The sequence below is a fragment of the Momordica charantia genome, assembly GCF_013281855.1.
Source record: "Momordica charantia cultivar OHB3-1 chromosome 10 unlocalized genomic scaffold, Mcharantia_2.0 BLBB01000010.1, whole genome shotgun sequence".
In the NCBI taxonomy this organism is placed as follows: domain Eukaryota; kingdom Viridiplantae; phylum Streptophyta; class Magnoliopsida; order Cucurbitales; family Cucurbitaceae; genus Momordica; species Momordica charantia.
In genome coordinates, this window is record NW_028275158.1 from 2,943,632 (window position 1) to 2,966,027 (window position 22,396).

Consider the following 22,396-nt stretch of genomic DNA (forward strand, 5'->3'; position numbering starts at 1 on the left):
TTTTTTTGATATGATCTATTTTAGTCTTTATTAAATATATGTTTAGCTTATTATTTCTGTAGCAGACGACGACATCACATTTCTATGATATGATTCTATCTACTTTTGGTTTTTTTTTTTATTTCAAAGACTTCATATCTCAAGATATTGATCTCCTCGTTGGCCAACAGTTTTTCTATTTTTCTACCGTAAATTGCACAAATCACAAAATGCTTTCATTTAAAGTTGTGTTAATTGGGAGTGATGATAGAATGAATAATTTTGAAAAATAGATTTAAGTATAATTGATTTTAAAAATCATCCAATAATAATTTGAAAATAAATTTAAAGTGGTTTTAAAATTAGAATTAATTTCTTAATGAGTCAAATTTGATTAATAAAAAAGGGAGTGACCTGTCAAAATCACTAAGCAGGAATAAGAAATTTGGCTTTCTTGAGTGGACACATCAGCGGATCAAATGTCCAATTAACTATCAAAGATTATCCATAAATCTTCTTTCCTTCCTTTCTCTTTATAGTTCACTCTCATTAATTAACTTATCTGCCATACCATACATGCAAACAAAATTTTTGCCTTCCAACGTATTTTTTACAAAAAGAATTCAAATGTTGATAGTTCTCTTCCTGTATTTATGCCCTGTAATTCGTGAAATTAGCATACATAGAAGTACTATTTAACTTGGGTCAAGGATCCACCTTAAAAAGAAAAAAGAATCTAATTAACAATGGTTTATAATATATTTGAATTATTGTTTTCCTTATCAATTAATTTTGAGATGAAACATCTATTAGTATAAGAGTTCAAAAGCTCAAACGAGCATCCGATCCAAAAATAAGATCCGATCAAAGATCGATTTGTCAAATAAGCCACGATCTTGAGGGACATGTTAAGGATCCAACATTGAAAAGAAAATGGATCTAGCAAGGATTTATAATGACATGGGCTACTCGTCTGATTTTCCATAATCACCATATAAGTGATCAATCCTTAAAAATCAATTTAAACTTATTTTAAGGAACTTTTCTAAATTCAATTTTCTAATTTGTCAAACATGATAATGAAAAGGAAAGTAATTTTGACCGTTTCAACTCGAAAGATTTGATAGAGAACAACAACAACATGACTTGTAATTTATTAATTATTGTAGCTCGAAGATTACAAGACAACTGTTAACAAAACTTACCCACAAAAGTTTCGTTAAGCACACATAAAACACCATAAAATTAACAAAACAAACCATCAACAAGAATGATCATAGATTGTTAATTCTTATAATCATATGCATGCACCAATGCCCACACATGTCCCAGGTTCAGAGCTTGGTTTCAGGCCATCGCCTAAAGATTTTCTTGAGAACAACTACTTGTTGGCATTCGTTGCAGCAGCTTCAGAGGGAAGTTCAAGCAGATGGCCGTCGCCGGTGGCAGCCTCTGCCTTAATTACAAAAAGTGGCCATAAGCAGAATCGTCGCCACCGCCAGCATGGATGCAATCTGTTTCTTCTCCATCTCTCTGATCCCTCTATGCACTTATTTGCTTTGCGTTTGAGAGTTGTGTGTTGTTTCCATGGCCTCTTGGGACTATTTTATAGCACCCGGATGCAACATTATTTTACTTCAAATGTTTGCTAAAATATTATAATATTGCTCGAAAATGTGTAGGGACACATTAAAAAACTAATTCTAGAGTAGACTGATGTTTGTGAAAAAAAAAGAAAGATGGACATATAACAATACTTATTTCTCTAAAGATTCGAATAATTTTTCCTATCTTAAAAGGAGAAAGAAAGAAAAAGTAATATTAATTATATTTCAAAACTTCACATTACAAAGTGGATAAAAGTTCCATAAAATCGAATACTTATGATAATTTAAGGACAAAGAATAAATGAATAAAAATGACCGTTAAAATCATGGTATTAAATATTATTCGAGATGTCTATATTTCTATCAACATTTTCTTGTATCCATGGATTCGACATCGACACAAAGGATAAATCGATATTTCCATGGGATTACTACATACATGGTCTATTTAGAAATCATAATTAGGTAAAAGTATAGAATTTACCATTTTGTCATGAAACAACCCTAATTAGATGGTAGTCATCACACAAATTACTAGTATATCCTTTTAAGTATCCATCTCAATATTAAATAATTATTAAAATCTAGAATTGGTAAATTGGGAGGTCAAATCCCTCAAAATGTACTAATGATACTTTTCAACCGGCTTCGACCCTCCCTTTTCTTATCCAACCGTCCGTCGCTGTCTGCCTTTCTCTCCAACCGGCTCCGTTTTTCTCTATCGCAAGAGCATTTCGTTTGCGTTTATCCCCTTCAAAAGGAGATTTCTGTCGGTTCTTCACGTCGTTTCTGCCTGCCTTCATCTTTGGACAGCGTCTGCCTGCCTTCATCTCTGGCCGCCTCCATTTTTTCTAGTGGCCAGAGCAGTTCATCTCCCGATTGAAAGGTTTGCATTCCAACAGTTGTTTTCAATTTCTGATTTCGTGTGAAATATTGTATATATGAGGATATATATTATAGTGATTTGATTAGGATATATTTTATAACTCAACTTTTATATATGCGAATATGCGGATATATACTATAGTGATTTTTAATATACATATGCCGATATATAAGTGGATATATACTGTAATTTTGAATATATTTTTTAAATATGTGGATATATGTTTATTGAGACTTCAAAAGATGTTTCCGTGATTTTGAATTGTCTTTGAAGATTGAGTGGGAGTGAATTAACGGAAAATTAATTTTTTGAAGGAGTAAATTAAGATTTTGAAGGAGTGAATTAAAGGATTTGTGTTGAAAATTAGTATGGGGCCACAATAATTAAAGGATTATGATAATAATTTATGAAATTAAATCTTTTATATTTCCAAACAAAAAACAAATAACTATAATAAATGTAAATGAGGTAAAATCAGAATTAAAATAAAATCCTAGAAATCTAAAAGTGTAAAATTAGAAAAATTTAGACATTTGTGTAAATAAATTTCTAAAACAGTCATTCGAAGACATTATCTCTATTTCCATAATATTAAAAAAATATCAACAACGTCTCACTAATATAGACATAATATTTATATTAATTATTTTCAACTTATTTAGAAAAGATGAAATGTTTAAATAATAATGATGGGTTTCAACCCAAAACTCATCGACAATGAGAGGAGTGATATAAAACCCTTTGTTAGGTCTTTACTATCTTAGTAAGATGGGATTATTAACACTAGATTTTTTATTATTAGAACTTTTACATCGACATTTTATCGATATTTCCATGAAAGTGAGGTTTCGACATTTTTATCGATATCGCATAGTGTAAGACTCGAACCAATAACAAGAGAGACGACATTTCCATCGATATCGATAATTAAAATCTTGCTTAAAACCACCCTACGATCCGTACCCTTTTAAATTGCTCGTTACCCTAGAAAAATTGAAGTTCATAGGACAGTAGAATAAAATTTATCTTAGAAGACAGAGTTAGGATGAGTTTTCGATGACTTTTAAAATAGCTATTTCTTTATAAGTGAAAAATGCTTCTTTCATGAGGTAGTTTTTGGAAGAATCATTAATTAAGTACTTTTTTAAGTTTACTTAAAATTTTTTAAATTACTTTAATGATTTAACCAAATACTATTGAAAAAATCTAAGGGCCTTTTTATTAAACTAATTTTCTTTTTTTTTTTTTATCTATCTCTAGTTCCAATCTAACCTATGTTTAAATTGGGACTCTCTCTTTTCTTTAAAATTTGTTTGCTTGAGTATAAACTTTTTTATTTTCAATTAATCATATCAACCACATTTAAAAATAATATATAGAGTCAATAAATAAAATAACTATGTGAACCAAGTATTCTTCAGTTTTACAATACCGTAAACAATTACTAGGTATTTGATAGTTTTTACTAAGATTCTATTCTAATTTAGATAATTTAACCTAAATGTTTTCAAATAATTAATTAGTTGCAACAAGCTTGTCATATAATGTATATATAACGTAAATTCCATCTCCTTTTTCAAAATAACAAATGTGATGTAATATTTATATGTAGACATTTATACTTAAGCGACATTTCAAGGAGATTTAAGTTTTGTATTTTGTAAGAATTTAATTCTTTATTCATCATCATATTTTCTATAGTTTTTAATTTTTATGCATTTTATCTCAATTATAATTGATTCTTAAAAAATAATTGCAACCATTCTGTTAATGATCTACTCATGTAGCATAAGTATTTTCACAATGATATGATATTGTCTATTTTTTGCGGTGGTGACAATGGTTGCCTAAACCAAAGTAACCAGAAGCAATATCATGGCCATCACCAACGCGGAGACAATATTTTTCTTCTCCTTTCGCTCTCTCTATGCCCTTATTTGCTTTGTTTTAGGGTTATGTTTTTTCCATTGCCTCTTGGGACTATTTTATAGCACCGGCCATGCACAATTATACTACAAAGTTTATTCCATGAGTGTTATAATATTGCTCCAATTGTTTTTTGTTTGTCTTTTTGTTTGAGTTTAAATATGTTGATTATTCTAACCATATATTTAATCCAATAGAAAGGACCGCGTAAAAGAAACTAATTCTTTCGATAAACTAAAATTAAATTACAAATTTAGCATATAAACTTTTAGCATGGTGTCTAATAGATTTCTTGACTTTAGAAAAGTGTATATTAAGTTATTGCACTTCAAATTTATGTCTTTTTAAGTCTCATGACATATTAGATACTAGAAAGTTTAGAGACTAAGTTTGTAATTTAACCATAAATTAATATTCTCTTTTATTTTATTTTTATCTCATATTAAGTGAAAAAAAATTTGAAAGCTCAATTGATCAAGACATTACTTACCTCCCTAAAAACTAAAGGTTGGAATTCTTCCCATCCTTTTTGCTTTTTCACAAAAAAAAAATAATAATAATAATTATGTCCTAATTCTTTATTTCAATATTTTTTAGTAATCCTCAAAAAATGCAAATTCCCTCTCCTTTTTTCCGTGATTTATGTCCTAATTTTTGAAATTAGCCTAAATAAAGAGATTTAACTTGGTTGGTACAAATTCTCAGCATTAGACAAAGAAATGTAACCCATATATATATAAATAAAGTAAAACTAACAACAACAACATGACTCGTAATTTATTAAATGTAGGTGGAAGATTAAAAAGTTAAGACACAAATTAGCTTTAAATAGAAAAAAAAAGAAGTAGATTAGAAGAGAGGCTAATTACCGATCGACACAAGCATAAAAGGTCATATAATGAAAGCTCATGTGATCCATTTTACGACATCTACAACCTTGGGGACAATGGGATGTTAAAAAGTTGCCGCATGCCTGTCCCCTACATTTATCATCTGATTTGTATTTCGGGCCACCACCTAAAGATTTTCGTGGAAACAAGTACTTGTTTTCATTCATGGTCACATCTTCTTTCTCAGCATCGGATGGAAGTTCGAGTTCGAGTTCGAGTTCGACCAGATCATCTTCATCCCTAGAAGATGGAAGTTCGAGTTGAAGGAGATCGTCTTCTTCCTCTGCCTTGCCCAAAAACGCCATAATCATTATCGTCACCACCACCAACGTAGGTACAATCTGTTTCTTCTCCATCTCTCTCTGATCTCTCTATGCTGTGCTCTTATTTGCTTTGTTCTTTGTTCGATTGTGTTTTGTTATATTGAGGCTATTTTATACGACGTGGCTTGGATATATTTTAAGGTTTCCATATTTTTACTCTTTTAATTAGTCAATTCACTCTTCCTCATCAATTGGAAGGAGTCGTTGCATACCTGTTAAATTGAGACTCCTTAATAATAGAGGTGTACCGTGTGCATCCTTCCAGCAATCGGGGATTCAAGGTCTTGTTGGCTCCTAATAGTTCAGTGAAAGAGATCCTAATGGAGAAATTGGTGATTTTTTTAACGTATTTAGTATATGATTAATTGTTTATTGTAATAACTATGGTTGGCAATGTATATATTGTTTTAATTTGGTCAATTTTTGTTATAAAACATAGTTGGAGAGTTTGTTTCACAAATATTAGGCAACTCGTTCAGCCTCTCTCTTACAATTTTGCTTTCTATTTATTTAATTTTATACACGCTAAATTTCTCTATATTCTTAATTTAGAAAGTTTTTTTAAAATGATTTGACAATTTTCACTTCATAATATAATTGTCATATTTAGAGCATGATATATATATGTATTTTGTATATATGAGCTAATAGCAAAGTAAGTTATTTCTTGTTAATAGGATGAGATGGTTTAATTATATATATACAAATTTCCCTATCGAGACAAGAGAAAGTCTCAACGGATCCTTCGCGCGCTGGGCATACCTCTTCTGTGCGTCTTTCTCGTGGCGGGAACAGAACAACAGGGAAAGACCCGGCCGACCCGCCCCTGACTATTAAAAGCTCGAGGGCGAGCTTTATTTAAGAGAGAATGGGGAGTGAATCGAATCCGTTTTCGTTCTTGGTTTGGTTCGGGCTCCTCTCGATCTTATTCGTAGTTAGGAAGGGGAAGGAGTCTAAATCAATGGACATTAATGAACCATCATTGATGGACGTTGCACATGACACACGATCAATTCGACTCAAGGTCCGGCGCTAATAGAAGTAGCAGAGTGAATATTTTTATTAACTACCGACACAGTGGGTCTTTAGCTTGTCCCCCTACATAATACAATAATCTAAATGAAATATTGTAGAGCTTGAACCACTCTACATCTAGAGATTTAGATCAAAGTTTCACAACAAACAACACTTCTTTTTTTGACGATTGTTCTTAAAAGAGCCAAATAAAGAATATATAGAAAGTAGAGAATATAGCTTCTTTCTCTCGATTTTTTTTTATTTTTTATATTTTTGAGATTTGAACACCAGCATCTATTGTGGTGAGAGGTAAATCTTTTTTTTTTTTAACTATGCAAACACTAATTTTTTACTTTCTTATTATCATCCTTTAACACTGTTATATTATAGTATATTAAAAGATATCGAATCTAAACAATTTTGCAACATCTTTCTTTCTTAGAACTTATAAATTATTTTCTTCCAATCATTTCGAACAACAATTTGAAGTTTATTTATTTCTTTCTTCTTCTACTACTTTTTTTTTTTACTTTTCTCTTTCACGACTTTTTATTTTTAAGGTTTCTTACTTAGCGTAATAGATCACATTTCAATTTTTCAGAGCAATGTAATGTTTAGCCACCTTTGAACATTGATGAAAGGTAAATATATACACACATGATTCATTATTAAATAAAATTCAGGAAATCGGGTCAAAATTCTGGAATCGGGAACTTAACAATCGACTGCCATTTTAGGGAATCCAAAGAGGTCAGTGAGGGACCTCGAGAAGAGTTATCAAATTTGGCTTATAACTTATACTTGTTTTTTTTATGTACACATGACAAGTAAATAAAACCGTTGGATTAAAACAATTATTTTTCAATATTTTTGAAGAAATCTTTTTTTTTTTAAATCTCCGAAAGGTCAAAAGTTGCTCTCAAACCTATTTTTAATATTTTCTCTTTTTGACCGGTTCAAATGGCAATAGCCCCTAAAACGAAGAAGACTAAACAGAGTTAAGGATCCCACATTGAAAAGAAAATGGACCTAATGATAGTTTATAATAGATATGGACTACTCATGTCATTGCCAATTGATTTTGGAGTAATGCAAGCACCGAGCCGATGGAGATGTCATAGCAAACACATAGCGGGCGGGTCACAAGGATTGCAAATATATGCACCGCAATATTTAATATCTAAAGATTTTCTTGAAAACAGGCTCTTCTTATTAGTATTATCATCCGTGGTTTGCAAACATGGGAGGGAAGTTCAATGAGATGATCTTCGCCTGTGGCTGCCTCTGCCTCACCCAAATTGGCCATAACCAATATCATGGCTACCACCAACGCCCATACAATCTGTTTCTTCTCATCTCTTTGTGCTCTTATTTGCTTTCTTCTTTGTTCTTAGTGTGGCCTACACTTTTACTTTTTTAACTAGTCAATTCACTCTTCTTAATGGATAGGATCAAGGAAGTGGTTTGGCAGACTTGTTAAACTGAGACTGATTCATACGCATTTTTTAATGTCGATATCTGGATGCAGATTTTAATACTTGTAAGTTGATTGGGCACTTGTTTGTCTTGGAAAAATGAAACCAAAATAAACAAAAGTGGCTGTCAAGAGTTTCCCATTGGGCACTTATTTGACTTGAAGAACATGCCGTAATCCTTTCGCACCTTCGTCCAGTCAAGGACAATGCTTGCTGGGCTTTTGGCCCAAGATACAAGGCCCAACTCCAATCTCTAAATGGGCGAGCCAGAAGACATCTCCCGGAAGCCCAGCCCAAAGAAAGGTCCAACTTTCAACCACTTTATGGCCCCCACTTGGGTCACAAGCCTGCATTACCAACCTCGGCGTGGGTCCCATCTCCCGCTTCATTACATAAAAAAGGTTAGGTTGTAGCTTTAATTTCTTTCAATGTGGGACGAAGAATGAGGTTGGAACTTTCTTCTGTTTTTTTTTAAAACGACTGGAGCGTGAGATTTGAACTCATGACCTTTTGATCAGAAATAAGTGTCAATTACCACTAAGTTAAACTCATGTTAGCGAGATTGGAACTTTAGAGAGAGTCTCCTCATCCACATGTCAAAATTTGAAAAAGTGAAAACACAAAAACCTCACTTTAATTTTCATATATAAAAATATAACTAATGTTAGAGATAATCTCATCATCTTAATGTTTAAAGAAAAGAAACTAATGTTTAGAAAACAGTTTAGCAAAAGCCTTTAGAGATATGAACATATGAACATACCTATCCTGGGTCCAAATTTCACCATTGAGCACAAATTTGCTTGAATGTAAGTAATGATACGAGTATGGGAAGAACAAGTATAATTTCATATTAACAATTTGACATGTGGAAAAATTTGAAGACGATAAAGTAAGGGAAAATATCTATGTTTGGAAACAAATGCTTATGCAAACTAAGATCCAAAATGGGTATATATGTAATTATGTAGATACATATGGAAAGATTTATTTCTCATCATATGGGATACTAGTTAGAGTCATGTACCTCAACTTAATTGTGTACATAAATTGAATCCTTTAGCTCCTTGAATTAAAAGCGGTATGAGGCGGCCTTATTTATCTAAACAATTTGTTTCGATGTAGAATTCTATTTTATAGATGGTGGATTTGGTCGATGGAAAGATTGATGAAGGAGACAATTGTGACGGATGCAATAAAATAGCAGCTGTCATAATATCACACAAATATCACTATAATTGAGTTGTACTAAAACAAACAAAAAGTCTTAAAAAAAAGGTGTCGGAGGCTTCAAACTCATCCGGGATCTAACTAAGTTGATGATGGACATTTTTCTTTTGAGATATAGGTCTGTATGCAGGCACAAGCACCTGAACAACAAGAGCCTGATATTGTTGTAATTGGTTTGACCGCTCTCTCGATTCTCCTTTCTGCAGTTTCTCTGTTGTCCGACTATGCTTCACACTAGCTACTTAGCTACTAGACTCGGAAACAAACTCATAATGTGCTATTTCACTTCTTCTAAGGTATCAAACATTTTTAAGCAAGCCCCTATTTCAATGATGTTGCTTTTCTTTTTTTCTTTTTTTTACAATTTTACATGTTAAACAGAGAAATAAGGATTCAGCCCTATTAACTTTGAAACAAAATTATTAATGTCTTAATTAGTTAATAAATCACATTGTAATGTCACAATTGGATAAAAGGAATAATGGTGTGATATTTGGAAATAATATTATTTCTTTTTTACAGAGCAAACCAGGGAATGAGGGAATTTTAACATACAAATCTAATTTACTAATTGTCTGGACTTATTGAACTAGCTTAAAATCCATATATATCAACTTTATTCTACAATAAAAAATTCAACCAACCCTATCTAATTATTCTAATCTAATCCTATATTAAATCGGGTAGGATATTTAACCTTAAAAACAGAACAATATTTTTACATATACCATGCCATCTGAAATTTTGATCACTACATTAATAATACAGATACCCTCTATAGTTATTGGAGATATATTTGGAATATCTGTCTCCTAATAACCTTTAAATATATCCACTTATTCGAAATATATTTTATAGTTATTTCTATTAATAGTCATGGGGTTCCATCTCAAAACCAATGGAGAGGAGTAGCCCATGTCTATTATAAACTCATGTAAGGTCCCTTATTTTATCATCCTTAACAATTTATCTCTTATACATTTTGTCTTAAAAAATATTATCATCTCCCTAATAATATTTTAGCAAATGCCTAAGAAGTACATTTTGTGTAACAGTACTTTATCTAATAGAAAAAGATCTCATGATCCTAAACCGATCTTACTTGAGATCACAAATTCCAAATTTATCTATGAAGAGCAGATCTAATTATACTAGTGTTTATGATTGCTTTCTTCTACGTAATACTAATCGATAGGATCTACTTCTTTCTTCTTCTTTTTTTTTTTTGTACAATATGTGGGGTGAGAGATCGAATGCACAACCTCTTGGTTGAAGGTATATGTTAATTATAATCACTTGTATAATCGATAAAATCTCACCGTTACAAGATCTCGTACATTAAAACTTAATGAACCGAAAACTTCTTTGGAGATATTATTGGGCAGGGATGTTAAGATTTATATCACGAAGTCAATGAGCTTAATTAATTAAGCAGTGTCGTTTAGGGAAAAAGTAATTAATGAAGAGGTGTTTAGTCAAAGAACACTGCGTTTGGATCTCATTGTTGTCTGACTCCAAAGGATAAGATTTTCAGGCATATCACGAGAGCCAAACCAAACAAGTTTTCAATCAAATCCTTTGGTTATAAAAACAAGAGATGGTCAATATATTGATATAAAGCTGGAAAAAATAATGGAGAGGAAGCACATAATTCTGATATTATTGGTGGTGGCGATGGTGGCTGCCGGAGACTTGGCTGCCGCCGCCGTCTACGGTGCTGATGCCGGTGGGGTGGTCGGAAAAAATAGTTGTGATCGGAGGAGTTGTGATCAAAAGAACCCTTGCAATGATGCGTGTCGCTGCCTTGCTTTTGGTCCTGGTCCAGGGAACTGCGTCTAGCTAATGGCGTCCCCGCCGCTGCCGCCGCCGCCGGCGGTGTTTGTGATTATTAATTCTGATGCTTTTACCTTAAATAATGGTGTTCACTGTCCATGAGTGGAACCAATTTCTGTTTACTTTTTTTTGTTTTTTTTTTTCCTTTTTTGCAACCCTTTCTTGGGTTTAATGTTGTTTGTATTGGTTACTATATGAATCTAAAGAATAATGTGTTGTTTTATTTTGATCGTTTCATTACGGGGATGTTTGGTACTGAGTGCTTTAATAGGATAGGGGCCGAGAACAAAATGTCTCCGCTTAGGTGATCGAGACAAAATGATATCCCATTTTGAAGAAGCTGACAAATCCTCTCATTCATCCTTCCGGTAGAAAAAAGTTATAGTATCTTTAATTTAGATGTTGTTAAAGGATTTTAAAGTGTTTAGAGTAGTTGGGCTTGGAGGATTTCTTATTTTTCTTCCGAACAACAAGCTGGCACACCGGGAGAGCATAGTGCAATGGAGAGTTGTATGTTGTGTTCGGGAAGGATGAATTTTCTCTCGAAAAGGAATTAATCTATTAATTTTCTCCCTAATTTTATGATTTCTTTTTATAAAAATGTAGAGCTACCGAGTATGTATATATATATATATTTTATTATTATTATTATTATTATTATTATTATTTTGTTAATTATCTAAAGTTCGTGCAATTTATTTCGCATAATCATATTAAAAAATAGCTAGGTTTCAAAGGTATAAAATTTAAGGTGTATAAACCATATTATTGATGTTTTTTCCTTTTTTTTCTTTTTAAATGCATATTATTAAGATGTTGTTAATATTAGATAATAGAATGTATTGCAAATTAAAATTTTACCTATCATGTGGGTCACATTGTATTCGTTTATATATTTTGGAAGTGATATAACAACATATTTTTGGTTTGCAATTCTACTCTCCTATTTAATTAGCGTTCATATTACTTATAACTTTGGTTTATGATTATTGTGTGTATGCATAAATTATAGCTTATGGTAATTTGCACTTGTAGTTCTAGTTTATGTTTTTGGTTGAAGTTATGATCTAGGTTGGTGGCTTGTATTTATGGTTCTAAATTTTTGTTGCGGTAATTGCTCAATAATTTGCTTTTTAGATTATAAATTTACAGCTATTCTAGCGGTAAATTTAGTTTGTGGTCCTGAGTATTTTTTCCCGCTGTTAAAGTTATAAGTTTAAATACTTGTTTTACTTTTTAGCCGGGTTATAATTCATAATTTTTCGTTATCTTTAAAGAAATTTCTATTGTATTTCTACATCGTGGTTCTAATTTTTATCATACTATTGGAGAAGTGAACTGATTTGATGTAGAATTGAAAGTTAAAAGACAATATTACACCTCTCTTACCAACTTTGCTCTACTAAGAAATCTTTGTTAGAGATATTAGGCAGAGAAATTAAGGGTTTGTTGGTAATATTTTCGTTTCTTGTTTCTCATTTTCAATTTTTTTTTTAAGAAATCTAAATATTTTTCAACTAACTTTGTTTCTTGTTTCTCCTTTTTTGGGAACAGTATAGAAATTTTGGAAACAACTAAAACTAGTTTGTTCTTTCTTGTTTTCATTTCTAATTTATTCCAAAACATAAATAAAAAAATTGTTTTATCCTACTTGAATTTTTAGAGGTTGAAACCATACAATACATTTTTCTTCATTAAAAATAAAGAAACAGAAACGTTACCAAATGAACCTTAAGGAAACACAAAATAACCAATCTGACCGCAATAGCGTTATTTCCTTAAGACAATTTTGTTCCCTCTATGGTGCTTAAGGTTTCACGAACAATTATTTCTCAGGATAAGGCGGATTTACCAACTTGTGAGTGCAGCACTTCATGCACAGAACTCAACGAATAACTTTAGTATTTAAATACCCGTATAGAGAGAAAAGAGAGAAATTTGAGGGATGAGTTTTTCTCTTTTTCAAAATTGAAAGAACCCACAATTTATAGATTATTTGTAGTCATTTAAATAGTCACTTAAATAGTCACATCTTATCTTCTGGTATAAGGTTATGTCTTTTGATAAATGACATATCATTTCACATAAGTTTGTATCTTTTAAAAGAAACACGTCTTATTATGAATAGTTGTGTTTCTTTATTTTATTCAAAAATTTCAACAATTTTTACAATATCTTCCTACTCGATTAACTTTGTCAAAAAGAAAAAATCAATATTTATATTGTATCATCAATTAATCATTAGGGATCGAACTCAAAATCTTTTAGTATGTGATATATATCCATTACTGCTAAGCTATATTCGCTTTTCATTAACATGGATAAGTTTGTACAATTTTTTCCTTTGAATATATATAATTAGAGAAAAAAAAGGAACTTTCACATTTTTCTTACAATTAACTTTTTTTTTTTGATAACTGACAATTAACAATTAAAATGCCCGTGAAGTTGAACATCTTGACTTTTTGTACTGTGAAAAAGACATACATATAATTCTGAATTATTTTTTTTTTAGCATTAAAGTCTCTTGACAATTGAGAGTACCAATCAAAGAAGTTGAATTACAACTTTACTTCCTAAATTTTCTTTCTAATAAGTCCTTAAAAAAAACATCCTGATCATTTAAAAAAATTTATGCTTTTATTAAATATTCTAGATTAAATTTATATATAATATATATGCTTCTTTATTTTTAACCAAATTTAATATATAATGGAGATATAAATCTTTAATGAATTCGGGATCGATTAAACATTTTAAAGTTCAATAACATATTAGACACAAAATTGAAAGTTTAGAGATCTAGAGACACAAAATTGAAATCGAAACCTATCAAATATTTTTTAAAATTAAAAAATTTATTAGACACGACTACGACTATAATTTAACGAAAAGAAAATTTGAAATTAAATATATATAATTATATGGTGGTTAAGCAATGGTCCATATTGAATCTCTCATTGTCTCTAATGTTAAGGGAACGTTTTTCTCGTGGGTGACCCAAATGTAGGACAATGCCATGGTTATAGATGATGTGGATGGTACCTTCATCTTTATGGTAGACCCTATTGCATTAATTCACTTTAATACTTTATCAATGACGTCGATATTTACTAATATATATATATTTTTTCCAAACTCCCGTCTATTTAATTTACTCACTCTATTTATTCTTTATCATCAATTGTTCTAATATAGTCAACTGAAATATACATCAACTCATTAAAATTACATATCCCCAACTAAAATGTTGTTAGTAATTTGAATCTCTATCCCTGCATGTTGTATTAAAAAAATATTTAAATTTTAATCTATTGGCCTATGATATATAACGAAACTAGCCGATGTTTGAGGTGGTAGTTCGGATTGATAATGATAAGTAATACAAGTATTGGGTTTTAAAGATGACTGGATTATTATTCGAAAAGTAACTATTACACTAATTAGGATTTTTTTAGTTTTTTAATTTAATATGTTGGGTGAAGGTTGGATCTTCCAATATTTTTGTTTGATAATATAAATCTTAATTAGATCCGTTGGTAATTAAAATTGATTTTATGCAAATCAGAAAAGATAAATGACAAAAGCATTAAAATAATTAATTTTAAAAAATATAGGAATTACGAGTAGAGAGATAAAAATAAAATAAAAAAAACAAAATGTTTAAAATAATAATTTCACAACCTTATCTTTTCGTTTTATTAAAAAGAAAAAAAAATTAATTCAAATACAGAGGAAAAAACAAATTAAAGAAAAGACAAATTGACATGCTTAATCGCCACGTTTCATTGCAGCTCAAAAAATCTAGCTTTCTCTAATAAATACATTTATTTATTTCTATGGCTAATAAAAAAAGATTTGTAACTTTTCATGTGACAAATAATTTTTTAATTCTGGATTTAGAAAGAAAAAAAAAAGGCTGTTCCTTTTTCTTTTTTAATTAAGCTACTCCCAAGTTCCAATCCAACCGTCCCGCTCTTAATCTCCAGTTTTTCCAGTTAAATGAAAAATAATTGCAAACTGTAAAGATTACAGTATTAAAGATGAAATTATGGTGAAATTATTGAACCAAAGAAAAGGACGATGAAAATGGATATCATCTTCATCTCAGCTTCCTTCTAGTTCCTCAGCAGAAACCCACTGAAGCATTTTCACCAAGTCAAAGCCTAGCGCCATGGAATTCTTTCACCACTGAGCTTTTTTGGGAAGATTGAAGCTCAGATGTACTGAAAATTGGGGGAAAAAAGGGAAGTAGAAAGCTTTCAGCTGTGTGTTTCCCCATTTCTTGCCAGATTTAGAAGCCGAATCTAGGAACTGGGCAAAAACCCTCTGTTTTTTAATTTAATGGGGCACCAACAAAGCTTGGGTTTCTTTCTATTTCTATGGATTCTTTTGCTATCTCCGGTTCCTCTTTCCATGGCGAGGTTTGTGGTGGAAAAGAACAGCTTGCGGGTGACTTCTCCTGAGAGAGTAAGAGGGACGTACGATTCCGCCATTGGAAACTTTGGGGTTCCTCAGTATGGAGGTAGCTTGGCGGGTGTGGTAGTTTATCCAAAGGAGAATCAGAAAGGTTGTAAAGAGTTCAGTGATTTCCAAATCTCGTTCCAGTCCAAGCCTGGGTCTCTCCCTACTTTCGTCATGGTTGATCGTGGAGGTAACTTCTGTGGTTCTTGTAATTGTTGTTCCTTTGCATGTATTGAGGTGAAATTGATGTGGTATTGGTGATTTTGAGTTACCCTTTTGATGATATGGAAAATAATTCGTGAATGGGTTTGATTTAGCTTACTTTTGTCAACGCCTGAGCACCCTTTTGGTAGATTTAGTTACTTTCCGGGTTTAAGGTCCTTTCTCGTCCGTTACTCATTGTTTTCATACTTGTAGTTGAACTGGGTTTTTAACTTCCATGTAACTTCATACTTAGTTTGCTATCTTTTGAAATGTGTATGGTTAACTTTTGGCGGTTCTGCTTTGCTAAGTTTTTTGTACAAATTTCTCAACTTGTAATTTTTCAAACATTAATGATAATAACTTCGTGTTTCTTGACAAAAGAAACTCAGTTTAAGCCCTGCTGGCTTCTCATGGCTGATAGGTGGGGTATTGTTCTAAGAATTTTGCTCAACTTCCCCTTTTCATCACTCTTAGAAACCTGGGCTATAGTTGTAATTTCATTGCTCTTGCGATTTGGGCATTTTTTAGGGTGATATGCTAAAGGTTTTTGCGACTTCGATCTGAAATGATACATTAAGTGGCAAATTGTAAGTTCGTAACTCATATCTTTCTTTGCTAAAAATTCTGGGTTCTGGATTCTTTTGAGTAGTAGAGTGATTTTCTTGGATATACCATGGAAGTAACTGATCAGTTCAGAACCTTTTTCAATGTATGATGTAGATTGGCTGGATTATTTCTCAAACGTTGCTCTTCTTTTATCTTTTGAACTTGTAGATTTTCTTGTGAGTGACAATCCTTCTTAATGACTTTTGCAATTTATCTGATATCTTATTCTGTTGCCTTTTTCCAGATTGTTTATTTGCTCTTAAGGTTTGGAATGCCCAAAAGGTCGGTGCTTCTGCAGTTCTCGTCGCAGACCACCTGGATGAGCCATTAATAACTATGGACTCACCTGAAGAGGATGGTTCAACTGCAACATATGTAGAGAATATAACAATACCATCTGCACTTATAAGAAAGAGTTTCAGTGAACAATTAAAGAAAGAAATCAGTGGTGGGGAAATGGTCAGCCTGAGTCTTGATTGGAGAGAAGCTGTTCCACATCCCGATGATCGTGTGGAATATGAGCTTTGGACTAATAGTAATGATGAATGTGGATTTAAGTGTGACATGTTGATCGAATTTTTGAAAGATTTCAAGGGTGCTGCACAGATACTTGAGAGGCGTCGCTATACTCAGTTTACGCCACATTATATAACTTGGTTCTGTCCACAGGCATTCACCTTAAGCAGACAATGCAAATCACAATGCATCAATCATGGAAGATATTGTGCTCCTGATCCAGAGCAGGATTTTAGTTCAGGGTACGATGGGAAAGATGTAGTTATTGAAAACCTGAGACAGCTTTGTGTTTTCAGAGCTGCAAATGCAACTGGAAGGCCCTGGGTTTGGTGGGACTATGTGACTGATTTTCAAATTCGATGTCCCATGAAGGAGAAAAGATACAACAAGGAGTGTGCTCACTCCGTAATTAAATCACTTGGTTGGTGAATTGTGTTTGTATTTTTTATGTTGTGAAGGACAGTGATTTGTCACTTATCATGATGAATGTTCATTTTGCACAGGGCTTGATGTAGACGTGATAGAAAAGTGCATGGGAGACCCAGAGGCTGATTCTGAAAATCCTGTCCTCAAAGAAGAGCAACAAGCACAAGTACGTATTCCTTTTCAAGGACAGTAGCATTCAAATTTTCAAAACAATGGTTTCAACTTCTTTGTTTGCAACTATTAATTTAATACTAACAACAAAATCGTGCTTGAAAATTTATTCACTTTAGATTGGAAAGGGATCAAGGGGTGATGTAACCATATTGCCAACTCTTGTGGTCAATAATCGACAGTACCGAGGTTTGTTCTCATGCTTCTTTCCCTTGGATAAAAATTTGTTCAGTTTCTTTACATGCCTCTGTCTGTGCAGGAAAGCTGGCAAAGGGTGCTGTCCTGAAAGCCCTATGTGCAGGTTTTGAGGAATCCACTGAACCATCTATTTGTTTGAGTAGTGGTAAGTTGTCTTCTCTTCTCACAGGGATAAGTTTCTTCGGTTCATATGTCAGTATAGAAACAACTTTCAAGCGGGCTAACATTCATTGCAGAAATGGAGACAAATGAATGCTTGGAGAACAATGGTGGTTGTTGGCAGGATAAAGCAGCCAACCTCACAGCCTGTAAGGTAGGAAGCAAATTGTTCGACAGTATATCGAGCTTCTATATAGCTATTTGACTGTTTTAGTTGCCAGTGATTATTTTTAGCATTTATGCAGGATACTTTCCGTGGGAGGATTTGTGAGTGCCCACTGGTAGATGGGGTGCAGCTTAAAGGAGATGGTTACACCATCTGTGAAGGTAGGCAATTAGGCACGATCAGCTTCTTCATTTCTTTTTTGGTAAGAAAGGCGATAGAACATTGCACCACAATGGGAGCAGATGCGGCCTAAGTAATAGCATATTTGTTACATGATAAAAAAGTTGTACACAAATGACACAAATACAAAAACTAATATATCAGTGATATACGTATATTAATGATTTACTTCACATTACATATATCGTTGATATACTTTATCGATAATATAGAAATGGTATATTAATGATATACTATATCATATAAATGGTATTTTGGTCATATACTTTATCTTAAGTATATTAGTAATATTTGAGGGAAAAAATTGCAATTTTTGCAAATTATTTTTCCATATAACAAATTAGCAAATATGACAATCAATTTTGTTTCCAATTATAATTTTTTGGGGTCTTTTTGTGCTTATGGTAAGGAGTCGTTACTTTACAAGCCTACTATAGTTGCAAAGACCACCACTTAAATCACTTTACAAGAAAAGATCATGTTGTGCAACAATTTGATTGCCACTCTGTTGGGGATGGGCTTTAAGCTGTTAAGTTTGTCACAACACAACAGCTATTATGATTAGAAAGTGAAAGCGGTGAAGGTTTTCTCACCAGTACAAATAAATTCTTCACTTTTAACACGGGTTTATATTTTTCGACTACTATGCTCTATTCATGAACTTCAGCTTCCATTTAAGCTTGTAAGTTTTTTCTTTTCCCCTTAATTTTAAATATGTGTACAAGCTAATAGATCTTCTCTCTTCTTTTTTCTTAGCTAGAGGGCCTGGAAGGTGCAACGTAAATAATGGCGGTTGTTGGCAAGATAGTCGTAATGGACTTTCTTTCTCAGCTTGTTTGGTTAGTTATTTTAAGGCTTTTTGTCTTTACCTTTCCTCATTAGATTTGTTGGTTATAAGTTACTTCTTGTTGTAACAGGATAATGGGGAAGTTAAATGTAAATGTCCTCCAGGATTTAAAGGTGATGGTGTCAGAAATTGTGAAGGTAAACAAACTTTGATTGTTGGCGTGCTCCATCCAGGTTTTCTAAATTTTGGCTATTTTTTCAATGCTGAAGAAAGTATGTTTATGTTAATGAAATAAACATTTCTACTCCAGAAAGTATGTTTATGTTAATGAAATAAACATTTCTACTCCATGTGCTTAAGAGGTCATCACCTTGAGTATTTAATTTCATTTCTGTTGATGATAAAGGCTAACTCATGCGTTTATTGGAATTGTTTGTACCTTTATATATAGATAATCCTATAGTAAGTTGGATACAGAAAGTCTAGAATCCTTGTTCTGATGAATTACTCTTTACAATTTTGTTTGATATTCCTTAATCTCAAAATGATTCTGCATTTAAAGTGGTGATTTAAAAAATATTAAAATAAAAGGAAAAAGAAAATCTGATGGTTACTAATTTCTGCTTGAGCTGCGAGATGCCTCGAGGTCTAGGATAATGATCAGGTTGATTTTCTGAACTTCTTTACAACAATGATTCCTGAGAAAGCTTGTCCACTCTCTATGTCGTTTTCATTAAACAGATATCAATGAGTGCAAAGAGAGGAAGGCTTGTCAATGTCCCGAGTGTAGCTGCAAGAATACGTGGGGAAGCTACGACTGCAGTTGCAGTGGAGATCTTATATATATAAGGGACCATGATACCTGCATAAGTGAGTTTTAATTTCAGCAAGATTCAATTACAGTCGTCTAAATTCTATACTTGCTCATGTTCCATCATTTAGAGGTTGGAATAAAGGTGCCGTGTAGCTATGAGCCTATGACCTTTCTCCAGCCGAATGAGTGATGAAAGTCCTATCATTCCATCGATATTTTGTTTCATGAATATGTGAATTGCGATACTTCATTTAGAATGGCACATCATTTTGACACATAGTTCATATGAATGCAATAAGTTCTGTAAAATTGTATATTTGAGTAATTAATGAAAATATAGCCAACAACACCAGAAGGATGTAACGGTTTTCTCGTCTCTCTGTCATCTTGTGCAGGTAAGCATGCTAGTGCAGCAAGATCATCTTGGAGTTTCTTCTGGATTATTTTGATAGGCCTGGCTCTGGCTGCTGGTGGGGCATATGCGGTGTACAAATACAGATTACGGGTAAGTTGTTTTTTGCTTGGCAGCTTTTATACTGTCCATGTTCGAGTATAACCGATCTCTAAAATAATAATACTAGTCCTCTTTAATAGTTTGTTTTTTCGAGTCTCACGATGTGTTCATTCTGTTTGGAAACTGTTATTAGTTCAATCCATCAGTCTATTCTGATTTAGTGTGATTCCCTTGTGGTTTTTTTCATTAGTAGCAAAATGAAAATAACCAAACATATGAAAATAGCACACTTGATAAAATGCTTCTAATAGACGGGACGGAGACTATGTTTACGACATCCTCTCTAATGCCAGAAAAACTAGGCAGACCCGGCTTCCAAAATCGGGATATCCATATATAACAGGACCCATCTTCACTGCTGGACTAAAAATGTCTATGATTTTGTTTGCGCAGGCATATATGGATTCTGAGATAAGAGCTATTATGGCACAGTATATGCCCCTGGACAGCCAAGCAGAAGTCCCGAATCACGTCAATGGGGACCGTATGTGAAAGCGACTAACATCGTTTCATTTCAAGGATTCGGATGCCTCTGCAAACGAAATGGTTCGTCGTGCTTTCTAATCGTGGTCACCGAATTTTTGGACAAATCTTATGTTGTGTTATGTAATGTACATGGTCAGACAATAAACATGGAAAAGTGAAAGCCCTCTTTGATTTGAGGCTGTAGACTTGTTAACAGATAGAAGAAATTTACTAGACTCTTTAGGTTGAAGCATCTGAGAAATCTGCCAAAATCCCAAATTGCTTCAGTTTCCATCATCAGATTTAGCTTTCATGACATTGATATTTCTTCATGTGATAAGAAATAAGCATTTTTCTTATATTTGTACCAATAAAGAGGATTGTGCTAGGTGTAAAATAACTTCGAGCCACGGTCTCGAAGCAAAATGAGAATAAAGTAGGTCTCGGGGGAATTCGAAACGGTGAAGCGTTATTTTGAAGTCTTGATATCGCTCTGTTGCTAGCGGTTACATATCGAAAGGATAGTTGCAAAGTTGCAAATTAGTCTAGGACATTCATATGGGAAATTATACTTAATTATATGGAACATTTGATGTCTCTTTACTAACTTGATTAATTTTCATGATCTTGAAAAAAAATATTCAAAAACTTTGTATTTGTATGTATATATATAAATATAGATATTTATGTCGACCAAATTTAGGACGGTTGGGAATGCTCAATCACTAGCTGACTTTACATGAGGTTTGACATAATTTTAATTTGCTTGTCAATTTATTATAAAAATATATAGATTGGTTTAAATAATATTTGACATTGACCTGAAAAAAAAAAGAAAAATATTTGACATTCAAATCCATCCACCAATAAAAAAAAGTCAAATTCAAATATAAAAATAAAATATCAAATGGGTGATCACTTAAATGGAGCTTATATTTAAAGTTTGGGTTTAATTATAATTTTCATTTTTAAATAGAAGAATGAGAGTTTTATTGTCATTATTTAATCAATGACTTATTTGATATTGATAACGGAAATAAAGCCTTTGCAAATTTTAAGTAAGTGAATTTATTTTATTGATTTAATAAAGTTTTTTTTTTTTTTTAACAAACCTTACAAAACGAAGATTTCAATTATTAAGTTTAATCAATTTCGATCGAAATTAAATTGATGGCTACATCTTGAATCTTTTACGATATTTTTGGTCCAAAGTCAAAGCATTTTATTAATTGTAACAAAAAAAAGAGAGAACAAAACAATTAAGAAAGTACAAAATTAAGAAGTCAAGAGACGAAAATGGGACCTCAAAATTTTATTTTTTATTTTTTCTTATCACAAGGAGCATATGATGATGAAGCAAAATAAATCCAAACTTTATATAATATAAATTTCTTCTAGATGCCAAAAACAAAAAAAAAAAAGAAAGAACATATGTGAAAATCCCCTGAAATATTTGACAATATTAGGGTCGTGTCCAATTCTTGTTTCTCATTCTCGTTTTTTAGAATGATAGGCGCTTTGTTATTATTCATGTTTCTCATTTCTCATTTTTAAGAAAAT

The 22,396-nt window shown here is 32.2% G+C and overlaps 1 protein-coding gene across 1 annotated transcript; it reads left to right on the plus strand.

Moving 5' to 3' along the window:
• The first annotated feature begins 15,158 nt into the window (after positions 1–15,158).
• LOC111017659 (vacuolar-sorting receptor 3) lies at positions 15,159–21,195 on the plus strand. The gene is made up of 12 exons (XM_022293476.2): positions 15,159–15,820; positions 16,685–17,377; positions 17,460–17,548; positions 17,673–17,742; positions 17,813–17,896; positions 17,988–18,064; positions 18,156–18,237; positions 19,013–19,095; positions 19,174–19,240; positions 19,785–19,913; positions 20,253–20,362; positions 20,765–21,195. The coding sequence occupies exons 1-12, from the start codon at positions 15,511–15,513 to the stop codon at positions 20,861–20,863; spliced, it is 1,893 nt and encodes a 630-aa protein (XP_022149168.1). The 5' UTR covers positions 15,159–15,510; the 3' UTR covers positions 20,864–21,195.
• The last annotated feature ends 1,201 nt before the right edge of the window (positions 21,196–22,396 follow it).